Source organism: Eretmochelys imbricata, chromosome 12 (genome assembly GCF_965152235.1).
Source record: "Eretmochelys imbricata isolate rEreImb1 chromosome 12, rEreImb1.hap1, whole genome shotgun sequence".
In the NCBI taxonomy this organism is placed as follows: domain Eukaryota; kingdom Metazoa; phylum Chordata; order Testudines; family Cheloniidae; genus Eretmochelys; species Eretmochelys imbricata.
In genome coordinates, this window is record NC_135583.1 from 2,408,898 (window position 1) to 2,426,667 (window position 17,770).

The 17,770-nt window shown below is 48.9% G+C and overlaps 1 protein-coding gene across 7 annotated transcripts in view; it reads left to right on the forward strand.

The window, feature by feature from the left end:
- The first annotated feature begins 12,063 nt into the window (after positions 1–12,063).
- Positions 12,064–17,770, forward strand: part of ACD (ACD shelterin complex subunit and telomerase recruitment factor) — a 45,614-nt gene continuing 39,907 nt past the window's right edge. For 3 of the 7 annotated variants that reach the window (XM_077830723.1, XM_077830724.1, XM_077830725.1), the window contains exons 1-3: positions 12,064–12,361; positions 14,521–14,616; positions 16,751–16,880. In XM_077830723.1, coding sequence (XP_077686849.1) covers positions 12,294–12,361; positions 14,521–14,616; positions 16,751–16,880 — 294 coding nt within the window. In that variant the 5' untranslated portion in view covers positions 12,064–12,293. Of the gene's footprint in view, positions 12,362–12,934; positions 12,983–14,520; positions 14,617–14,815; positions 14,923–16,750; positions 16,881–17,770 lie in introns of those variants that run through there. The other 4 variants (XM_077830719.1, XM_077830721.1, XM_077830722.1 and 1 more) reach the window with 4 other exon arrangements.

A 17,770-nucleotide genomic window follows, 5' to 3' on the forward strand; every position in this document is an offset into this window, starting at 1 on the left:
TTCTCTTTTCCAAGAAGAGATGTCAAGAGAATCTTTGCAGTCTGCTTTGGATTTCTTCTTCATAATATTTTGCAGAGCTGCGAGGCCAATGAGGGTATCTTCTTCACTTTCATTATCTGTAGTCACTGAAGATTTTTCCTTTTCTGATTTCTTATTTGCGCAGGAGTATGGTGGGGGTCGGGTTTGATCCGGATCATTGTACAGGACTGGGCAAAGGGGAGCGCTCGGACTAGTGGTGGGAGAGACTGCATCCAATTGAACTGTTAGTTTTTTGATAGAATTTTTAGGAGAGGTGAGTTTTGCCTCAGTCCATCTACGATTTGCCTCTTCCCACCACTGCATGAAGCAGTCTACTTCTCCTCTCTCCAATTTGGTTTTTGGGAGGACGAGTTTGCTTTTTAAAGCGTCCACTCGATCCTTGTCCCAAGAACCTAACAGTGGCCACTGTAATTTGGGGTTCTCTAGAGCTAATTTGGACCATTTTTCAAGAAACCTACAAGAGTCCGGACCCCTCCTAAAATACATAAAATAAGCTGGCGTTCCCTTAGGGAACTATTCTACCTTAGACTTCTGATTACTTATCCAGGAGGACTTCACACAGCACTCACACAAGAAGGAAATTCGGGCTCAGCAGAGCGGTACCCAGTGCAACACACAGAAAGGAGCCCACAGGCTACTGCCTCAACTGCCCTTGCTTTCACACCAGGGGTTATACCCAAGGCATGGTGCGGCTGCAGCTGTGCAGATTCCACTTATTCAGACCCTGGGGACAGGGACCCCTTGGTCAGCCAGTCTCCGGACTGAGATGGCTCCCAGATTCACACACACACCATGGGGAAGACGGATAGACACAAAGACAAGACAGTCCTCAAACGGGTTAAAGCACAAAAATAATAATTACCTGAGACGCCTGATTCCAGAAGCTGGATCCAAAGACCCCTACCCGAACAGAGTGGGAACCAACAAGTTCAATGGTGTAGACTGCGCTGCTGCTGTGTACCTTTCTGTCTTGTGGAGGATCGCTTGGACTAAGCATCCAGGCAACGGCTGCCACGATCATCCTGCAAGGCAGTCAGGGATCACACAGCCTCAGTGAAGCCATTTGCTATCTCGGTGGAACCTCCAAATTGTCAAAGTTTGACTCAGACTCACAATTTATCAGACCACTCTGTTTTATTAGCAAAGCTGCTCTGCTAATACATTTAGAAGTGAGCCCCCGAGTGGGGCTTGTGTCTTTTAATTTATACAGTTTTTTGGAGAACAAGTTACAGAGAAATTACAGACAAAAGAAGAAAAAGATTTTAGTCACCACCCTTCGAGATCCCTGAGACCAGTCACGTATCTTCAATTACCTGCCACCCTTAACAATCTCCTTTAACAGCTTCCAGTTAACTTAACTAATTGCCCTTCACACCTTCCATTCTGATGCCTGCTTCTTAGATGTGCTGGCTCTATCTTAATTGCTTCTCCATTCAAAAGCTAACTGTCCCTACGTGTGCTCCCTCAGATACTTTGTAACATGTTTTGGCATGCCCTCTCATATACAATGTATCCAGCATGTCCCCTTATACAACATTATACTTATACAATGTTATACTTCCACACAATGTAACACAGATATAGTTAACAATACACCAGCTGCTATGATAATCCACAGCAACACCGAGAGTCCTGACCACTATAGTATGGTCCAACGTCCTGGCCACCACAGAAAACGCTGCTCCTCCTCCTTTGATAAGGTTAAAATTTTGTCAGCACTATCCTGTAGTGTGTATTGAAGTGTGTCCAACTGTTGGTGCTTGCAGCAAGTTGCTCTTGTAATCTTTGTGTACTTTTGTCCATATTGTGTGTCCATTGAATATCCACAGTGAAATTTGGTTTTGTCCAAACCAATTCAACTACTTGGTACGGTATGGGGTAGTAGGTGCTTGTTCGATTGTTTACAACGATTAAGTCCACTGATCCATTGGTGCACCATAGGCCAGGTAGCAGTGTATAGAAGTTCATAATTTGGTCATACACTGGAAGGATTTTGCCTCCTAGTGTTATATGTCAGGATTGCATACATTCCCAACGGAATACACCATACCCCATACACATTACCCCTAAATGCCCCCTCCCCCCTTTGCAATAGGACATTTATCCTGCTCCTCCATAGTCATAGGAGAGGGGCACATCCATATTCCTCCTCTGGATATACAACTGCTTAATGTGATGACCTTTCAATTTACCCCATTCTACCCCCACCTATTTGCTAGTGGCTCCCAATATGCTCCCCCTTCCCCATTTACTCCCATAGGGTTCAAGGGAACAACCTTATTTGCATTTCCTTCCCATGGTATCATAGTAACAATTACACAAGAACTGTCCCCACAGGTCGGGGATGTTATTTTCCAGGTAGATGGGTATGTTTTTGCAATTGTGGATAAATATGGGCTCGCCTCCCGATTTAATACTGATGGCCATTGTTTTGGCCAAGCATCTCTCATAATATCCATTAACATTATTAACTGAGCATTTTGAATACCAATTCACACTTCTCCCCATGTTAGTCTTCTGAAGCCATCCCCCACCCATGTCACCAGGTCCCCTGCCCAATGAGTTAACTGCAAGTTTACCTCCACTGCTGTCCTCCACCCTGTGGCAACTGCTGATAGTTGCTGTGCCATTAACTGATTAATTTGTTGTTGAAATTTCACATTTTGGCTTACTAATTGTTTGGTTACCCACTCGTCCCCCAGATTCCATGTATCCAGCATCGTGTTCCCTGCTGCCCACAATCCCCTTTTCTGATGATGATTCCAGGTGTGTCCCCTCACCCACCCATTGAATTGTTGTTTCAATCCTTTTATGTAATACTACAATTAGGATGAATTTGGTCCACCCACTATTCCTTGGGGCGTCCCACCCATGTAATAGAGTGAAAGGACACGTTAAAAAGTGCTGGCTGCACCTGCTCCCACACATTTGCTCATCGGGGAATATTCTTGGCTCCAGGCTGTGGCCACTTTAAATTTGGATTCTTCCAACTTGGCATCCATATCACCTGTAGGGTTACATTCTGTAAAATGGTTAACTCATCATACACCCAGCGTGCCAAAGGGGATTTTACGCCTAATGTAATATGTACATAACAATCACACCTTCGAGGATTATCTTCCATGGAAGTACCATTGTGGTTACATATGGTAACACCACACCCTAAATGTGGGGCTCTATTTTCCCAAGAGATTTCCTGATAAATTTGATATTCTCCACCTGGTTGGGATTCCCCCATCTAATCCATAAACCCGACAATGCCAAATTCCTGTTGGAGAATTAGTGGTACATCTTTCTATGGGGAGATACTCATAGTCTTCATTAGCTTTATTACCACAGGTTGCATGTGTAGCCGTCCATGTGTTTCCTCCTTTTGACACTTCACATCGTGGGATCTGAATAGAATTTGTAAATGTGACAATTGTGATAAGCACTAGTAATTGTTCCATCCAGGGCCAGAGAATTTTCATCCTTTTCTCCTTTTTGAATTAACCTGTAATACACAAATAACAAAATTTACACATCCCCTTTCCCAATCCCGTTTGTACCTTTTTATTTGCGTGCAGTGAACCCACTCCCGTCCTCCATTCTCTGTACCCAGTCATAGCAGACTGGGCCCTAATTGGTCAAGGACAAGATAGGGGCCCTTCCATTTAGGAGCTGGGAATGGATGGTGTTGACCTGGAATCTTGTACATCACTAGGTCTCCCACCATGGGTAGATCACGCTCCCCAGGCGGGTCATACCATGCTTTGACTCTTGCTGCTCCTTGCTCGTCTCGCCAGGCCACCGCCTGCTGTACTTGTTTCACATGTTCGATTAAAGTTAAAATCCATTCTTGTGTTAAGCCGTGTGTAGTGACTTCCCTGGGGTAAGTAGATTTTCCCACCGTTCCATGGGCCTTCCTACATGGGTTATAACCAGCAACACGCACATTCCAGTCACACACATTGTCCCACTAGGTTTCCCCGGTTCTCCTCCTCAATGAGAATTTCCAACTCCTCTTCCTTATTACCCAGACTCCACTGCTAAGAGCAGTGTTGCTTCCCTTCACGAGTGAGTATCTTGCAGGGCATATACCCTGCAACACAGCATTCCCCTGAGTCCACACTTGTGTTACAGCCAGATAGGTTATCTGTAAGCCAAGGAGAGACTCCAACTTGCATGTCACGTTCTTCCCTCCATTGGAAGGTGCAGTGAGAGAAGACGTGTCCCCAGGGCTATGGCAGCATGGAATGCTGGCTTTGCTGCATGCTCTCCAGGAATGCTAAGGCCTTCCATATCAGCTCTGCAGAATCAGAACAGCAGAGCCTTGATTGGAGCAAGGGAAAGGGCTGTTTTCCACAGAATCCTTCCAGAAATCCCTATGAGAGTTGTGACCCGTGGTGCCTGATGATGGCAAGGTCAGGGCAGGCTACAAAAGGGAGAGCAGATTCTCCCCAAAGACTGGTGGGTAACACTGAAGTTAACCAGAGTGACTGTTAAAGAGTTTATCAAGAAGCAAAAAAAAAAAAAGAAAAAAAAAGGAAACACACAGTCCCCTTTATTGCATTCCAGTTCTCTGGCTTCCAGTCAGCACCTAGGCCCAGTACAGTGAGAAGTTATTTAAAAAACTCTGCTCACATATACAAAATTATACAAAATATCCTTCTGACCCTAAAGGGTCATGTTACTAGGTCAGTATAGGTTTTGATCTTACCCAAAATACCACGCTGCCAGCCAATTCTGTAGCATCAAAAACTAAAGAACTATTATAAAGAAAGAACAAGAAGAGAGATGTTAAATGGTAAAGCAGTCACATATACACAAAGACTTCGAAGTCCATATATCAGGTTCTTAGCAGTATTGGTGAGTTTGCTGGCTTGAAAGTCCCTCTGGAACACATCCACAGCTTGGATGGGTCATTCAGAGCTTCAGTGTGTAGAGAAGTTGCTCCAGAGGTAAGAAGCAGGATTGAAGACAAAATGGAGATGGGTTTCAGAGTAACAGCTGTGTTACTATTACCAGCAGGAGAGTGAGTTTGTGTGTGTATGGGGGTGGGCGGGTGAGAAAACCTGGATTTGTGCTGGAAATGGCCCACCTTGATTATCATGCACATTGTAGGGAGAAAAGGAGTACTTGTGGCACCTTAGAGACTAACCAATTTATTTGAGCATGAGCTTTCGTGAGCTACAGCTCACTTCATCGGATGCATACCGTGGAAACTGCAGCAGACTTTATATATACACAGAGAATATGAAACAATACCTCCTCCCACCCCACTGTCCTGCTGGTAATAGCTTATCTAAAGTAATCGTCAGGTTAGGCCATTTCCAGCACAAATCCAGGTTTTCTCACCCTCCACCCCCCCACACAAATTCACTCTCCTGCTGGTGATAGCCCATCCAAAGTGACAACTCTTTACACAATGTGCATGATAATGAAGTTAGGCCATTTCCTGCACAAATCCAGGTTCTCTCACTCCCTCACCCCCCTCCAAAAACCACCCCCATACACACACAGACTCACTCTCCTGCTGGTAATAGCTCGTCCAAACTGACCACTCTCCAAGTTTAAATCCAAGTTAAACCAGAACATCTGGGGGGGGGGGGGGGGGGGAGGAAAAAACAAGAGGAAATAGGCTACCTTGCATAATGACTTAGCCATTCCCAGTCTCTATTTAAGCCTAAATTAATAGTATCCAATTTGCAAATGAATTCCAATTCAGCAGTTTCTCGCTGGAGTCTGGATTTGAAGTTTTTTTGTTTTAAGATAGCGACCTTCATGTCTGTGATTGCGTGACCAGAGAGATTGAAGTGTTCTCCGACTGGTTTATGAATGTTATAATTCTTGACATCTGATTTGTGTCCATTTATTCTTTTACGTAGAGACTGTCCAGTTTGACCAATGTACATGGCAGAGGGGCATTGCTGGCACATGATGGCATAAATCACATTGGTGGATGTGCAGGTGAACGAGCCTCTGATAGTGTGGCTGATGTTATTAGGCCCTGTGATGGTGTCCCCTGAATAGATATGTGGGCACAATTGGCAACGGGCTTTGTTGCAAGGATAAGTTCCTGGGTTAGTGGTTCTGTTGTGTGGTATGTGGTTGTTGGTGAGTATTTGCTTCAGGTTGCGGGGCTGTCTGTAGGCAAGGACTGGCCTGTCTCCCAAGATTTGTGAGAGTGTTGGGTCATCCTTTAGGATAGGTTGTAGATCCTTAATAATGCGTTGGAGGGGTTTTAGTTGGGGGCTGAAGGTGACGGCTAGTGGCGTTCTGTTATTTTCTTTGTTAGGCCTGTCCTGTAGTAGGTAACTTCTGGGAACTCTTCTGGCCCTATCAATCTGTTTCTTTACTTCCGCAGGTGGGTATTGTAGTTGTAAGAAAGCTTGACAGAGATCTTGTGTTTGTCTCTGTCTGAGGGGTTGGAGCAAATGCGGTTGTATCGCAGAGCTTGGCTGTAGACGATGGATCGTGTGGTGTGGTCAGGGTGAAAGCTGGAGGCATGCAGGTAGGAATAGCGGTCAGTAGGTTTCCGGTATAGGGTGGTGTTTATGTGACCATTGTTTATTAGCACTGTAGTGTCCAGGAAGTGGATCTCTTGTGTGGACTGGACCAGGCTGAGGTTGATGGTGGGATGGAAATTGTTAAAATCATGGTGGAATTCCTCAAGGGCTTCTTTTCCATGGGTCCAGATGATGATGTCATCAATATAGCGCAAGTAGAGTAGGGGCTTTAGGGGATGAGAGCTGAGGAAGCGTTGTTCTAAATCAGCCATAAAAATGTTGGCATATTGTGGGGCCATGCGGGTACCCATAGCAGTGCCGCTGATCTGAAGGTATACATTGTCCCCAAATGTGAAATAGTTATGGGTAAGGACAAAGTCACAAAGTTCAGCCACCAGGTTAGCCGAGAGTGGTCGCTTTGGATAAGCTATTACCGGCAGGAGAGTGAGCTTTTGTGTGTGTTTTTGAAAAAAAAAAAAAAAAGGGTGGGAGGGTGTGGGGGTGAGAAAACCTGTATTTGTGCTGGAAATGGCCCACCTTGATTTTCATACAGATTGTGAGGAGAGTGGTCACTTTGGATGAGCTATTACCAGCAGGAGAGTGAGTTTGTGTGTGTGGTTTTTGGAGGGGGGTGTGTGAGAAAACCTGGATTTGTGCTGGAAATGGCCCACGTTGATTATCATGCACATTTTAAAGCGAGTGGTCACTTTGGATGGGCTATTACCAGCAGGAGAGTGAGTTTGTGTGTGGGGGGGGTGGAGGGTGAGAAAACCTGGATTTGTGCTGGAAATGGCCCAACTTGATGATCACTTTAGATAAGCTATTACCAGCAGGACAGTGGGGTGGGAGGAGGTATTGTTTCATGGTCTCTGTGTATATAATGTCTTCTGCAGTTTCCACAGTATGCATCCGATGAAGTGAGCTGTAGCTCACGAAAGCTCATGCTCAAATAAATTGGTTAGTCTCTAAGGTGCCACAAGGCCTCCTTTTCAAAATGGAGATGATGCAGCTGCCTTTTATATTCCTTTTGCCATGTGGCTTGTACTTCTTGTATCCCAAACACAAGCTGTCCAGCACATGGTATGGAAAAACCTTAGGGCTTGTCTACACTGGCACTTTACAGCGCTGCAACTTTCTCACTCGGGTGTGAAAAAACACCCCCCTGAGCACAGCAAGTTTCAGTGCTGTAAAGTGCCAGTGTAGACCGTGCACCAGCGCTGGAAGCCGCACCCCGCGTAGAGCGCTGAGAGAGCTCTCTCTCAGAGCTCCGCAGCGACGACACACTGTGCTTTAACATTGCCAGTGTAGACTAGCCCTTAGAGTTCTGTCCATAGCAGCCCCTATATGGCTTCCTGAGTCATCAGGTGTAGTCCTTGTTCCTTTCAATGAGTTCATTGTGTAGTTGGTGTCCCTTGATGGGCCATCAAGCAGGCCTAGTACTAATGCCAATCTGTCTGGGGGTGCCACCCAGAAACACAGCACAAGTTTGGAAATACAGACATACCCTACAAATCTATAACTCGTTTTACAAAGATGATACAAACATATAAACAAGATTATCATACTTGGGAAACTACAACATTTCCGCAAAAAGAAAAAGAGTACTTGTGGTATCTTAGAGACGATCATAAATATAAAGGGAAGGGTAAACACCTTTAAAATCCCTCCTGGTCAGAGATAAAACCCTTTCACCTGTAAAGGATTAAGAAGCTAGGATAACCTCGGTGGCACCTGACCAATGGGGAGACAAGATACTTTCAAAAGCTGGAGGGGGGAGAAACAAAGGCTCTCTCTGTCTGTGTGATGCTTTTGCTGGGAACAGAAAAGGAATGGAGTCTTAGAACTTAGTAAGTAATCTAGCTAGATATGCGTTAGATTCTGTTTTTTTAAATGGCTGAGTAAATAAGCTGTGCTGAATGGAACGTAGATTCCTGTTTTTGTGTCTTTTTGTAACTTATGGTTTTGCTTAGAGGGATTCTCTATGTTTTGAATCTGATTACCCTGTAAGGTATTTACCATCCTGATTTTACAGAGGTGATTCTTTTACTTTTTCTTCTATTAAAATTCTTCTTTTAAGAACCTGATTGCTTTTTCATTGTTCTTAAGATCCAAGGGTTTGAGTCTGTGTTCACCTATGCAAATTGGTGAGGATTTTTATCAAGCCTTCCCCAGGAAAGGGGGTATAGGGATGTGGGAGGATTTTGGGGGGAAAGACATTTCCAAGCGGGCTCTTTCCCGGTTATATATCTGTTAGACGTTTGGTGGTGGCAGCGATAAAGTACAACAGCAAAAGGTAAAATAGTTTGTACCTTGGGGAAGTTTTAACCTAAACTGGTAAAAATAATCTTAGGAGGGTTTCATGCAGGTCCCCACATCTGTACCCTAGAATTCAGAGTGGGGAAGGAACCTTGACAGAGACTAAGAAATTTATTTGAGCATAAGCTTTCATGAGCTACAGCTCACTTCATCGGATGCATGCAGTGGAAAATACTGTGGGGAGATTTATATACACAGAGAACATGAAACAATGGGTGTTACCATACACACAGCAACAAGAGTGATCAGGTAAGATTACCAGCGGGAGAGCAGGGGGCGGGGGGGAAACTTTTGTAATGATAATCAAGGTGGGCCATTTCCTTGCAACAAAGCCCGTTGCCAACTGTGTCCACATATCTATTCAGGGGACACAATCATAGGGCCTAATCACATCAGCCACACTATCAGAGGCTCATTCACCTGCAAATCTAACAATGTGATATACGCCATCATGTGCCAGCAATGTCCCTCTGCCATGTACATTGGCCAAACTGGACAGTTTCTACATAAAACAATAAATGGAACAAATCAGACGTCAAGAATTATAACATTCAAAAACCAGTCGGAGAACACTTCAATCTCCTTGGTCATTCCATTACAGACGTAAAAGTGGCAATTCTTCAACAAAAAAACTTCAAAAACAGACTCCAATGAGAGACTGCTGAATTGGAATTAATTTGCAAACTGGATATAATTAACTTAGGCTTGAATAAAGACTGGGAGCGGATGTGTCATTACACAAAGTAAAACTATTTCCCCTTGTTTATTCCCTCTCCCCCCGCCATTCCTCAGACGTTCTTGTCAACTGCTGGAAATAGCTCACCTTACCTGATCACTCTCATTACAGTGTGTATGGTAACACCCATTGTTCCATGTTCTCTGTGTATATAAATCTCCCCACTGTATTTTCCACTGCATGCATCTGATGAAGTGAGCTGTAGCTCATGAAAGCTTATGCTCAAATAAATTTGTCTCTAAGGTGCCACACATCCTCCTTTTCTTTTTGCGAATACAGACTAACACGGCTGTTACTCTGAAACAAGTATTAGTGTACAGCAGAAATGGTTTATCAAAATCACGTCTAAATCAGGCTCTTTATTAACACTTCCTTAATTTTCTGAAGTTATTTTTCCTCTGATGTTACTCTAATATAGACACTAATGCTTTTAATGGTGTAATCACCTTGGCATTTAGCCATGAGAGCAATGTGGTGGTGTGCCTCAGCTTCCCTTTCTATACAGCAGACTGGATTTGTTAAGGTTTCTCCGCTGTGCCAAGGTCCAAAATTGCTTACAGGTATCAGTTGTAACATTTCACTATCATTAAGCTCTCTAGCATAGTGTATTTTTAGGTATTATTCCCAATATGTTTACAGGCTTTTTATCAGTCATACACATTGTACCTTTTTACCAGGGTTAATATCAAAATCAAATACCTCAGAGGGCTTAACCTTAACAGTAACACCAAATTTGTTACAAATGTGAATGTTTATAAGTATCTTGGTTATATCATGCCTCTTGTTTCACTTGAATCTTTTGGCTGGCCAGGTGTGTCCTCTGTGCTAACAGCTATGGGCAAATATTCCCCCTCCCTTGTCAGCCAGGTAGATTGTATCAACCCAGACACTAGCTTTCAAATTTTCATCTGCTACCAATTTCAAGGCTGGACACTCATTCTTCCCATCAGCAGGATCTGGTCCCCTTTCCCCCACTCCTTTCTCCTAGAGGGTTGCAATCTGAACCTCCTTGCTTACAGGACTCCCTTTGCTGCCTAGGTGTGTCCACCAACTGCAGCCCCTCTGCCCTATGAGCCTCTGCCCAGACACTGTTCTGGATACCTGCTTTTGGATCTACCACCACCACCAACTTGGAGACTGGATTCTGTTTTAAAGAGATACCAAACATAGCCAAAGTCCTGAAGAAAAAAATCTTCATGGTAGTTTTTGCAAGCAGTTTGCTGCAGCTGATGGGTGTGGAAGTGATTTGATTGAATTAACTCAGCGTAAACAACTGTATGGAGAAAGCAACAGTTTGTTTGTTGGGAGACTTGTTTCAGTTCCTACCTGCCAGGTGTATGGATAGACTGACCTTAGAGCAGGGGTGGGCAAACATTTTGGCTCAAAGGCTACATCTGGGTGGGGAAATTGCATGCAGGGCCATGCATGTAAGGCTGGGGCAAGGTGTGGCAGGGGGTTGGGGTGCAGGTGTTTGGGGTCCAGGCTCTAGCCTGCCCTGGCCCCACACTGCTCCTGGAAGCAGCCAGCACCACGCCCCTCAGGGGAGAGGGTGTGCGTGGGCGGGCGGGCACAGGGCTCTGCATGCTGCCCTTCCTGCAGGCGCTTCCCCCTGCAGCTCCTAGGGGCTGGGAGTAGGGAACCATGGCCCAGGGGAGGTACCCTCAGGGGAGGGCAGCCCGCCGCAGGGATCCGGTGCTGGCAAGGAGCGGCGTGGGGCCAGGGCAGGCAGGGAGCCTGCCTTAGCCCCGCGGGGCCACAGGGCTGGCGAGCCGCCCGCGGGCCTAGTTTGCCCACCCCTGCCTCGGGCAGAAGCAGTGCGGGTAACCTAGGGAAGGTCTCCGAGGGAGTGACACCTGTTGGGCCTTGTCCACACGGCCGCTTAGGCGCGGAAACGCTGCGCGCTCGGGGGCCGTGCGAGCTCGGCGCTGTACGGAGCAGGGAAGACGGCGCTGGGAGCGACGCCCTGGGCGGGGGTGACCGCACTGCGAGAGCCCCGGGCAGCCCGGGGGTCGCGCCCGGGTCCCCCACCCACCGCCCGTGGCCGGTCAACGCTCGCCCCGCGCCCAGTGAGCGCCCCCGGCTGGGGCATCCCAGAGCCCGCGGGCGGGAAACGCTCCTGGCTCGGCCCGCGGGGAGCGCCGGGAACCCCGCGCCACCGCCGGGCCCCATCCCCACACAGCGATGGCCGCCGGGCCCCATCCCCACACAGCGATGGCCGCCCCCCACAGGGCGCGGCCGGCGCCGCCGCGCCCCATCCCCACACAGCGATGGCCGCCGGGCCCCATCCCCACACAGCGATGGCCGCCCCCCACAGGGCGCGGCCGGCGCCGCCGCGCCCCATCCCCACACAGCGATGGCCGCCGGGCCCCATCCCCACACAGCGATGGCCGCCCCCCACAGGGCAGGGCCGGCGCCACCGGGCCCCGCCCGCTCCGACATCTTTCTTGTGGGCGGGCTCCCGGCCGTTTCCTTCCCGTCGCCCCAGCTCCAGCTCCAGCTCCACCCCCTCCCCGGGCGGGCGGGCGCGTTTTCGCAGAGGGCTTTGCGGCTGTTGTAAGCTGGGGGCTGTGCAGAGTCCACCGCTAACCTCTCCGGCCATGCGCAGCGCCGCGCACGCCCTGCCTGCTGCTCCCGGCGGCCGAGGGCACCCGGCCTCCCGGCCCCCGCGCCCCGCCGCGAAGCCCCACTGAGCGCCCCGGGCCCCCGCCGCCAGGATGCGAGAGGCCGAGGGCCAGGAAAAGCCGCCGCCGCGCGATTTGGCACCCCCCGGACTGGCTGGAAGGTGAAGCGAGCGAATGAAACGGGGGCTGCTGGGGGGGGGGGAGGCAGCCCTGGGCCCCCCCGGGGCCCCCCGCGTACCCGGCCCCGGGTCCCCCCGGGGCCCCCCGCGTACCCGGCCGTGGGGCCTGTCTTTCGGGGGGATCTTCCCAGTCAGTCAGCGATTTAAGCCGGGATGTGGGTAGAAGCGTCACCCCGATTTTACAGCTGCCTCCTGGAGGCGCAGGACTCTCTGCCTGCGCTCCCAGGGCCCGGCCAGAGCCCGGAGTCCCGGCGGCCAGTCCGCGCTGGAGTCTTCCCTTGGCCCCCGCGCGGCGGCCCCCGCTCTCTCCCGTGCGCGTTGCTCGGGAGCCTCCGCTCAGCCGAACCGGCAGCCAGCCCGCTGGCGGCGACCCGGCGGCGACCCTTTCACAGCAAGTCCTCGCCAGGCTTGGAACGGTTGGCGTTTTACCAGGAAACGTCGATTTCACCGGACACGCACAAACCCATGAAAAAATATTTCCATCGATAATCAATGAAATTTACAGATAGGCAACGTGAGAAAAATGCTTCTTGAGAACTAAGAGACCAAATCCAGTGATTTAGGCTTGTCCCAAATGGACTAGCGAATGAATTGTAAAAACAGGTGGGGTTTGTTGATTTAAGGATATTTACTTTGTGTATTTTCATGGGCGAAATTGACAATTTGTGGTTTAACGGTTTATATAGCTTTAACTTTCTGAATCTCAACATCTGGTGTCATTAAATAAGTGACACACACACCCGCAGTAATTTCCCATAACCAGCAGAATTTGAATAGATAAAAATCTAAAACAATGCTTAAAAATCAACATCAATGTTATCTGTTGAAATTATAAGGGGAAAAACGGCAGATTCTGCCAAGTCTCTCTCTGGCAAGCCAGGCTTGTTCTTCGACTGATTAAGAACAGGACAAATGGCTAACTGTGTTTAATTGTCACAGATATAAAAATATTTGTTATGATTAGTCTTGTCTTTTTCTCTGAACACAACAAAAATTGGGCACAGCAAGCTCTCAAATAACAATGTTAATTACCTAGAGACAAACACCCAAGACCTAGCTTAATGCTCTGGCTTAATGTTTGAGGCTTAGCACTTAATGCTAAGCTCAAATCTAACACAAAGAACACAGTTAGCGCCACTAGAAGATTCACAAGCTGCTGTAAAATATTCTACCTAATTCCTGTACACTGCAATTAGATGAACCAGCTAGCACAGGGGTTCTCAAACTGGGGGTTGGGACTCCTCAGGGGGTTGCGAGGTTATTACATGGGGGGTTACGAGCTGTAAGCCTCCATCCCAAACCCCTCTTTGCCTCCAGCATTTATAATGGTGTTAAATATATAAAAGTGTTTTGAATGTATAAGGGGGGAGGTCGCACTCAGAGGCTTGCTGTGTGAAAGGGGTCACCAGTAGAAAAGTCTGAGAACTTCTGAGCTAGCAGCTTTAGAGTACATTTTCCTTTTCAAGGCATTTGAAGAAATCTTCATCTGCGGCTGGAATATCTCTACATCCTTTCCTTTTCTATCCCCCCAAATGCCAGCCTTCAGGTGACCAAGTTTGTGGGAACATATAAAATGGTTCAGAGTGTTGCATGTTATCCCAACATCTTGGTATCTTTGCATTAATTAACTCATTTCTCCCCCACTCATGCTCCCTATGGTGTGCTAGAGCAGGCCTTCCCTCTTGTGGGCCTCCTAGGGCGGGTTACAGGAATCGGGCTGTTCTCCAACAGGGTATGGGGAAATGAAGGAAATTCCCCCACACAGCTAACGGGGTGACATGGTTAATTGCAGGGTTGTTGTAGCCATGTTGGTCCCAGGATATTAAAGAGACGAGGTGGGGGAGGTGATACCTCTTAGTGGGACAACTTCTGTTGGTGGAAGAGGCAATCTTTTGAGTTGTCTTCACGTCTTGGGAAGGTGACCAGAGTGTCCAAGTTAAATACATGGTGAGACAGATTGTTAAACATAAGTGGTTCAGACATGCTATCCCACCATGTATTTAGCTTGGACACTCTGGCTACCTTTCCCAGACCTGAAGAGGAGAGCTCCCTGAAGCTCAAAAGCTGTCATTTCCTCCAACACAAGTCGATTCATAACCGACATTGCTTTACCCACTTTGTCTCTCTTGTTGTGGTTGCAGGCAGGTCAGCGGTTTGAGTGTGTGTTACCTTCAGAGGCCTACGATCTTCCAAGCAAAGAACTCCGACCGAATTCCAGAGTGCGAAGGAATGCAGCGGTAAGATTGTACATCCCATCCCAGGCACCCAGCTATCTCCCCCATGCCCTTGTAGAGAGGTCAGCTCCCACTTCCTGTCTTTGCGTGCAGAACATGTGTGCTGTATGCTCATGTCTCCGCTACTGAGCGTGCTGCTTTATCGCCATGCTGGCCTTCCTTCACAAGGAGCTCTCCCCTCACAATCTCAGCCGGTGACGTTTACCTACAAAGACATGCTGGCTCTGTGTCTGCTGCATGTGGAGAACTGGCTACTCCATGGGATTGCGAGGCCTGATCCTAGGAGGTGTGGAATGCCTGTAGCGCCAGGTAGGCTCAGGCCCTGAATGGGGAGTAGGGTAAATGGCCTTTTGTGTGCAGGACAAACAGTGGGCCGACCTGAGCTACTTGCTCACCTGTTATCCAGGCGAATGCCAAGGTGACATTGGGATTTGGTCTCTTTCTGTCCCTCCTCTCACTCCAGGCTCTCAAACCCAGCTCAGCTTAGAGCCCAGGGAGCAAAGGGCAGAAAATCCTGCATTTCTGCCCTCAGGGTGGGGCTGAGGGGCTTTGAATGGCACTTTGGGCAGAGTAGCCCTGTAGGGACTCATGGGAGTCTCAGACTAGTGCTGCCCTGCAAAGAGGGGACCAGCTGGACAGGAATTCCTGTCAAAGGGGCAGTACTGAGGTACCTCCATCAGATAGGAGCACGGCACTTCTCCCTGAGCAAGGAACCTAGGGGAGGCACGTTGGTGTGTGGCGCTTGTCGTTTCTGAGTAAATGCCTTTCAGTAGAGACTGGAGGTGGGGAATGGGAGAGCGGTCACAAGCCCCTGTGGCAGCTGCTAGCAACCTTTTCCTTCCGGCTGTGCTGTGGAACAGCTGGGCTGTGATAGCCTGGGTTATGGCTGCCGCGTTCTGGGAAGGAGTGTCTGGGAGAAGGAGGGGAGGGATCTCAGTGTGGTACTGTCCCTTGAAGCCGCACAATGAAAGACCCACAGCACTGCCCGTTGCTGGGTGATGCAGTCCAGTTGCTGACTGATGCAGCCGGTCATAAGGCTGCATGCTGTGATTGCCGTAAAACGTGACAGGAAAGATGGCCTAGTCGGCTCTAGACTGGGTCTTGGGAGACCTGGCTTGAGTTCTCTTCTCCTGCACAGACTTCCCATGGGCCAGCCTCTTGGTGCTGCAGTTTCTGTCCATTGTGGATAGTAGCTGCGCCCTGTCTCACAGGGGTATTGAGGGAAGAAATACATCAAAGCCTGGGAAGTACTCCAATACCATAGAATGGGGGCCACAGAAATACTTACTGTAGAATAAAAAGGGGCTTAGACACAGGGAAGTCATCTATGCTTACCTGCAAATCCCCTTTCTTCTGGCAGGAAGCTCTGCAAATCCCCTCCAGTAGGTCTCCAGCCTGCCTGGAGCCCAGAACCGGGCCTGTTGGGCAAGGCGTGGGAAGTTGTGGATCAGTCCCTGAAGGAGAGAATTGCCACAGCAGCTCTAGAAGAGTTACTTTATTTTTAACGTTGAAACTGTAAGCTCATTTTGTTCTGTGCCTGCCCAATGCCTGGCACAGCGGGGTCTGGGGCCATGGCTAGGGCTCCCAGGTGCTGTGCCAATACCAATAATAAATTAATTCATCATAAACAATGAGGAATTAATACACTCCCATTACAGTCAATTACTGCAGGATACCTATTCTCAGTCAAAAAACACAGCTTTTGAGATACAGTCTCAAGGTCAGATGTTTTCTTCAGCTGGGCGAGATCTATGGCCTTCCCTATTAGACGGATGGACACTTTGGGGTAAGCATGGGTAGCTGTTTTTGTTCGGCTATACTGCAAGGGGTCACCAGATCTTTACGGTGGGATTTAAATAGCAGCCATGCAAATAGCTGTATGCATTAAAGATACAACAGGGAAATGACTTGCCCGGACAGCCAGAGAAGGAATGCTGGTGAGATCCACGTGGAGCGTCCTGCCCAGGGAAGGGACCTGATCCATCTTTCCTAATGGGCACTGAGCTGTTTGCCAGTGAGCGCTGGAGGCAGCTGCTGGCCTTTCTGCTGCTTGGAACATGTCTCTGAACTCTGGGCTGAAGCTGCAGACTTCACACTTCCCTGTCTTCAGAACTGACCCCTGCCTCTCCTCTCTCAGGTTGGAGGATGAGCGGAGGTGGCTGGCTGTCCCTAAAGTCTACGTCCTCCAGCCTTGGATTTTGAACCTTTTGATGAAATACGAACAGGTGGAACCCAGAAATACACAGGTGCCTGGGCACATCCTGAACGTAAGTGACTGGGGCTTGCTGTGCGCCACTTGCCCCTTTCCAGCGCCCTGCTGGGCGGGGGACCCTCTGCTGCGGGATGCCCCCGTGGCTGGAGTGTTTCTGCAGGACTCCACTCACTCTGCTCCCTGAGGGCTAACTCGGAGGGCACAGTGCAGGTTCAGTGCCCCTCCCCTGGAAAGGGTTGGGAACTGAGACCCATTAGAGGGCTGGTCTTTCCAACTCCCTACATACCCTCTCGCTCTAAAATTGAGCTCCCCTCCTGGGATGTTGTGCAGTTTTCTCTCCGTAGAACCCACTTGCCTGCCAGTTCTTTGTCTGGTTCTCTCCCCGCCCCTGTGGTGTTTCTCTCTCGGCTTTGTTGGGTGGGGGTGGGCTGAGAGCTCTCTCTTTGCCCCTAGTGGGCAACATATCACATGACCCCCCACCATTCCCCCCCGTGTCTAAGCCCTGAAGCCTATGATGCTGCTGCTCTTTCCATAAGCCTGAGTTGGTCACTAGATAGCTGGGCAAGGCAGCCCTTTTCCACAGCACTCCCACGCCTGCTGCAATGGGATGGCCTCTGGGGTGCTGCCACTTCCCTTCCTGGACCTGGGTCTTGTCCCACTCTGTTGCTGTTTGAACACAGGATAGAGACAGGTCCCTGCCCTGATGGGCTTGCAGGGTATGTCTCTCTTGCAATCAGGAGTATGATCGCAACACATGTAGATGTACCCAGCTAGATCAAAGCTAGCTCTAGTAAGAAGAGCAGTGAAGTCATGGTGGGACCCTGAGTGGCTGCCTCCCGTGCTGCTGTGGCTTCATTGCTATTGTTACTTGAAGAGCTAGCTTAACTTGGGTATGTCTACACAGGCTGCAGCCACAGTGTAGACATACCCACAGCCTACAGAGGC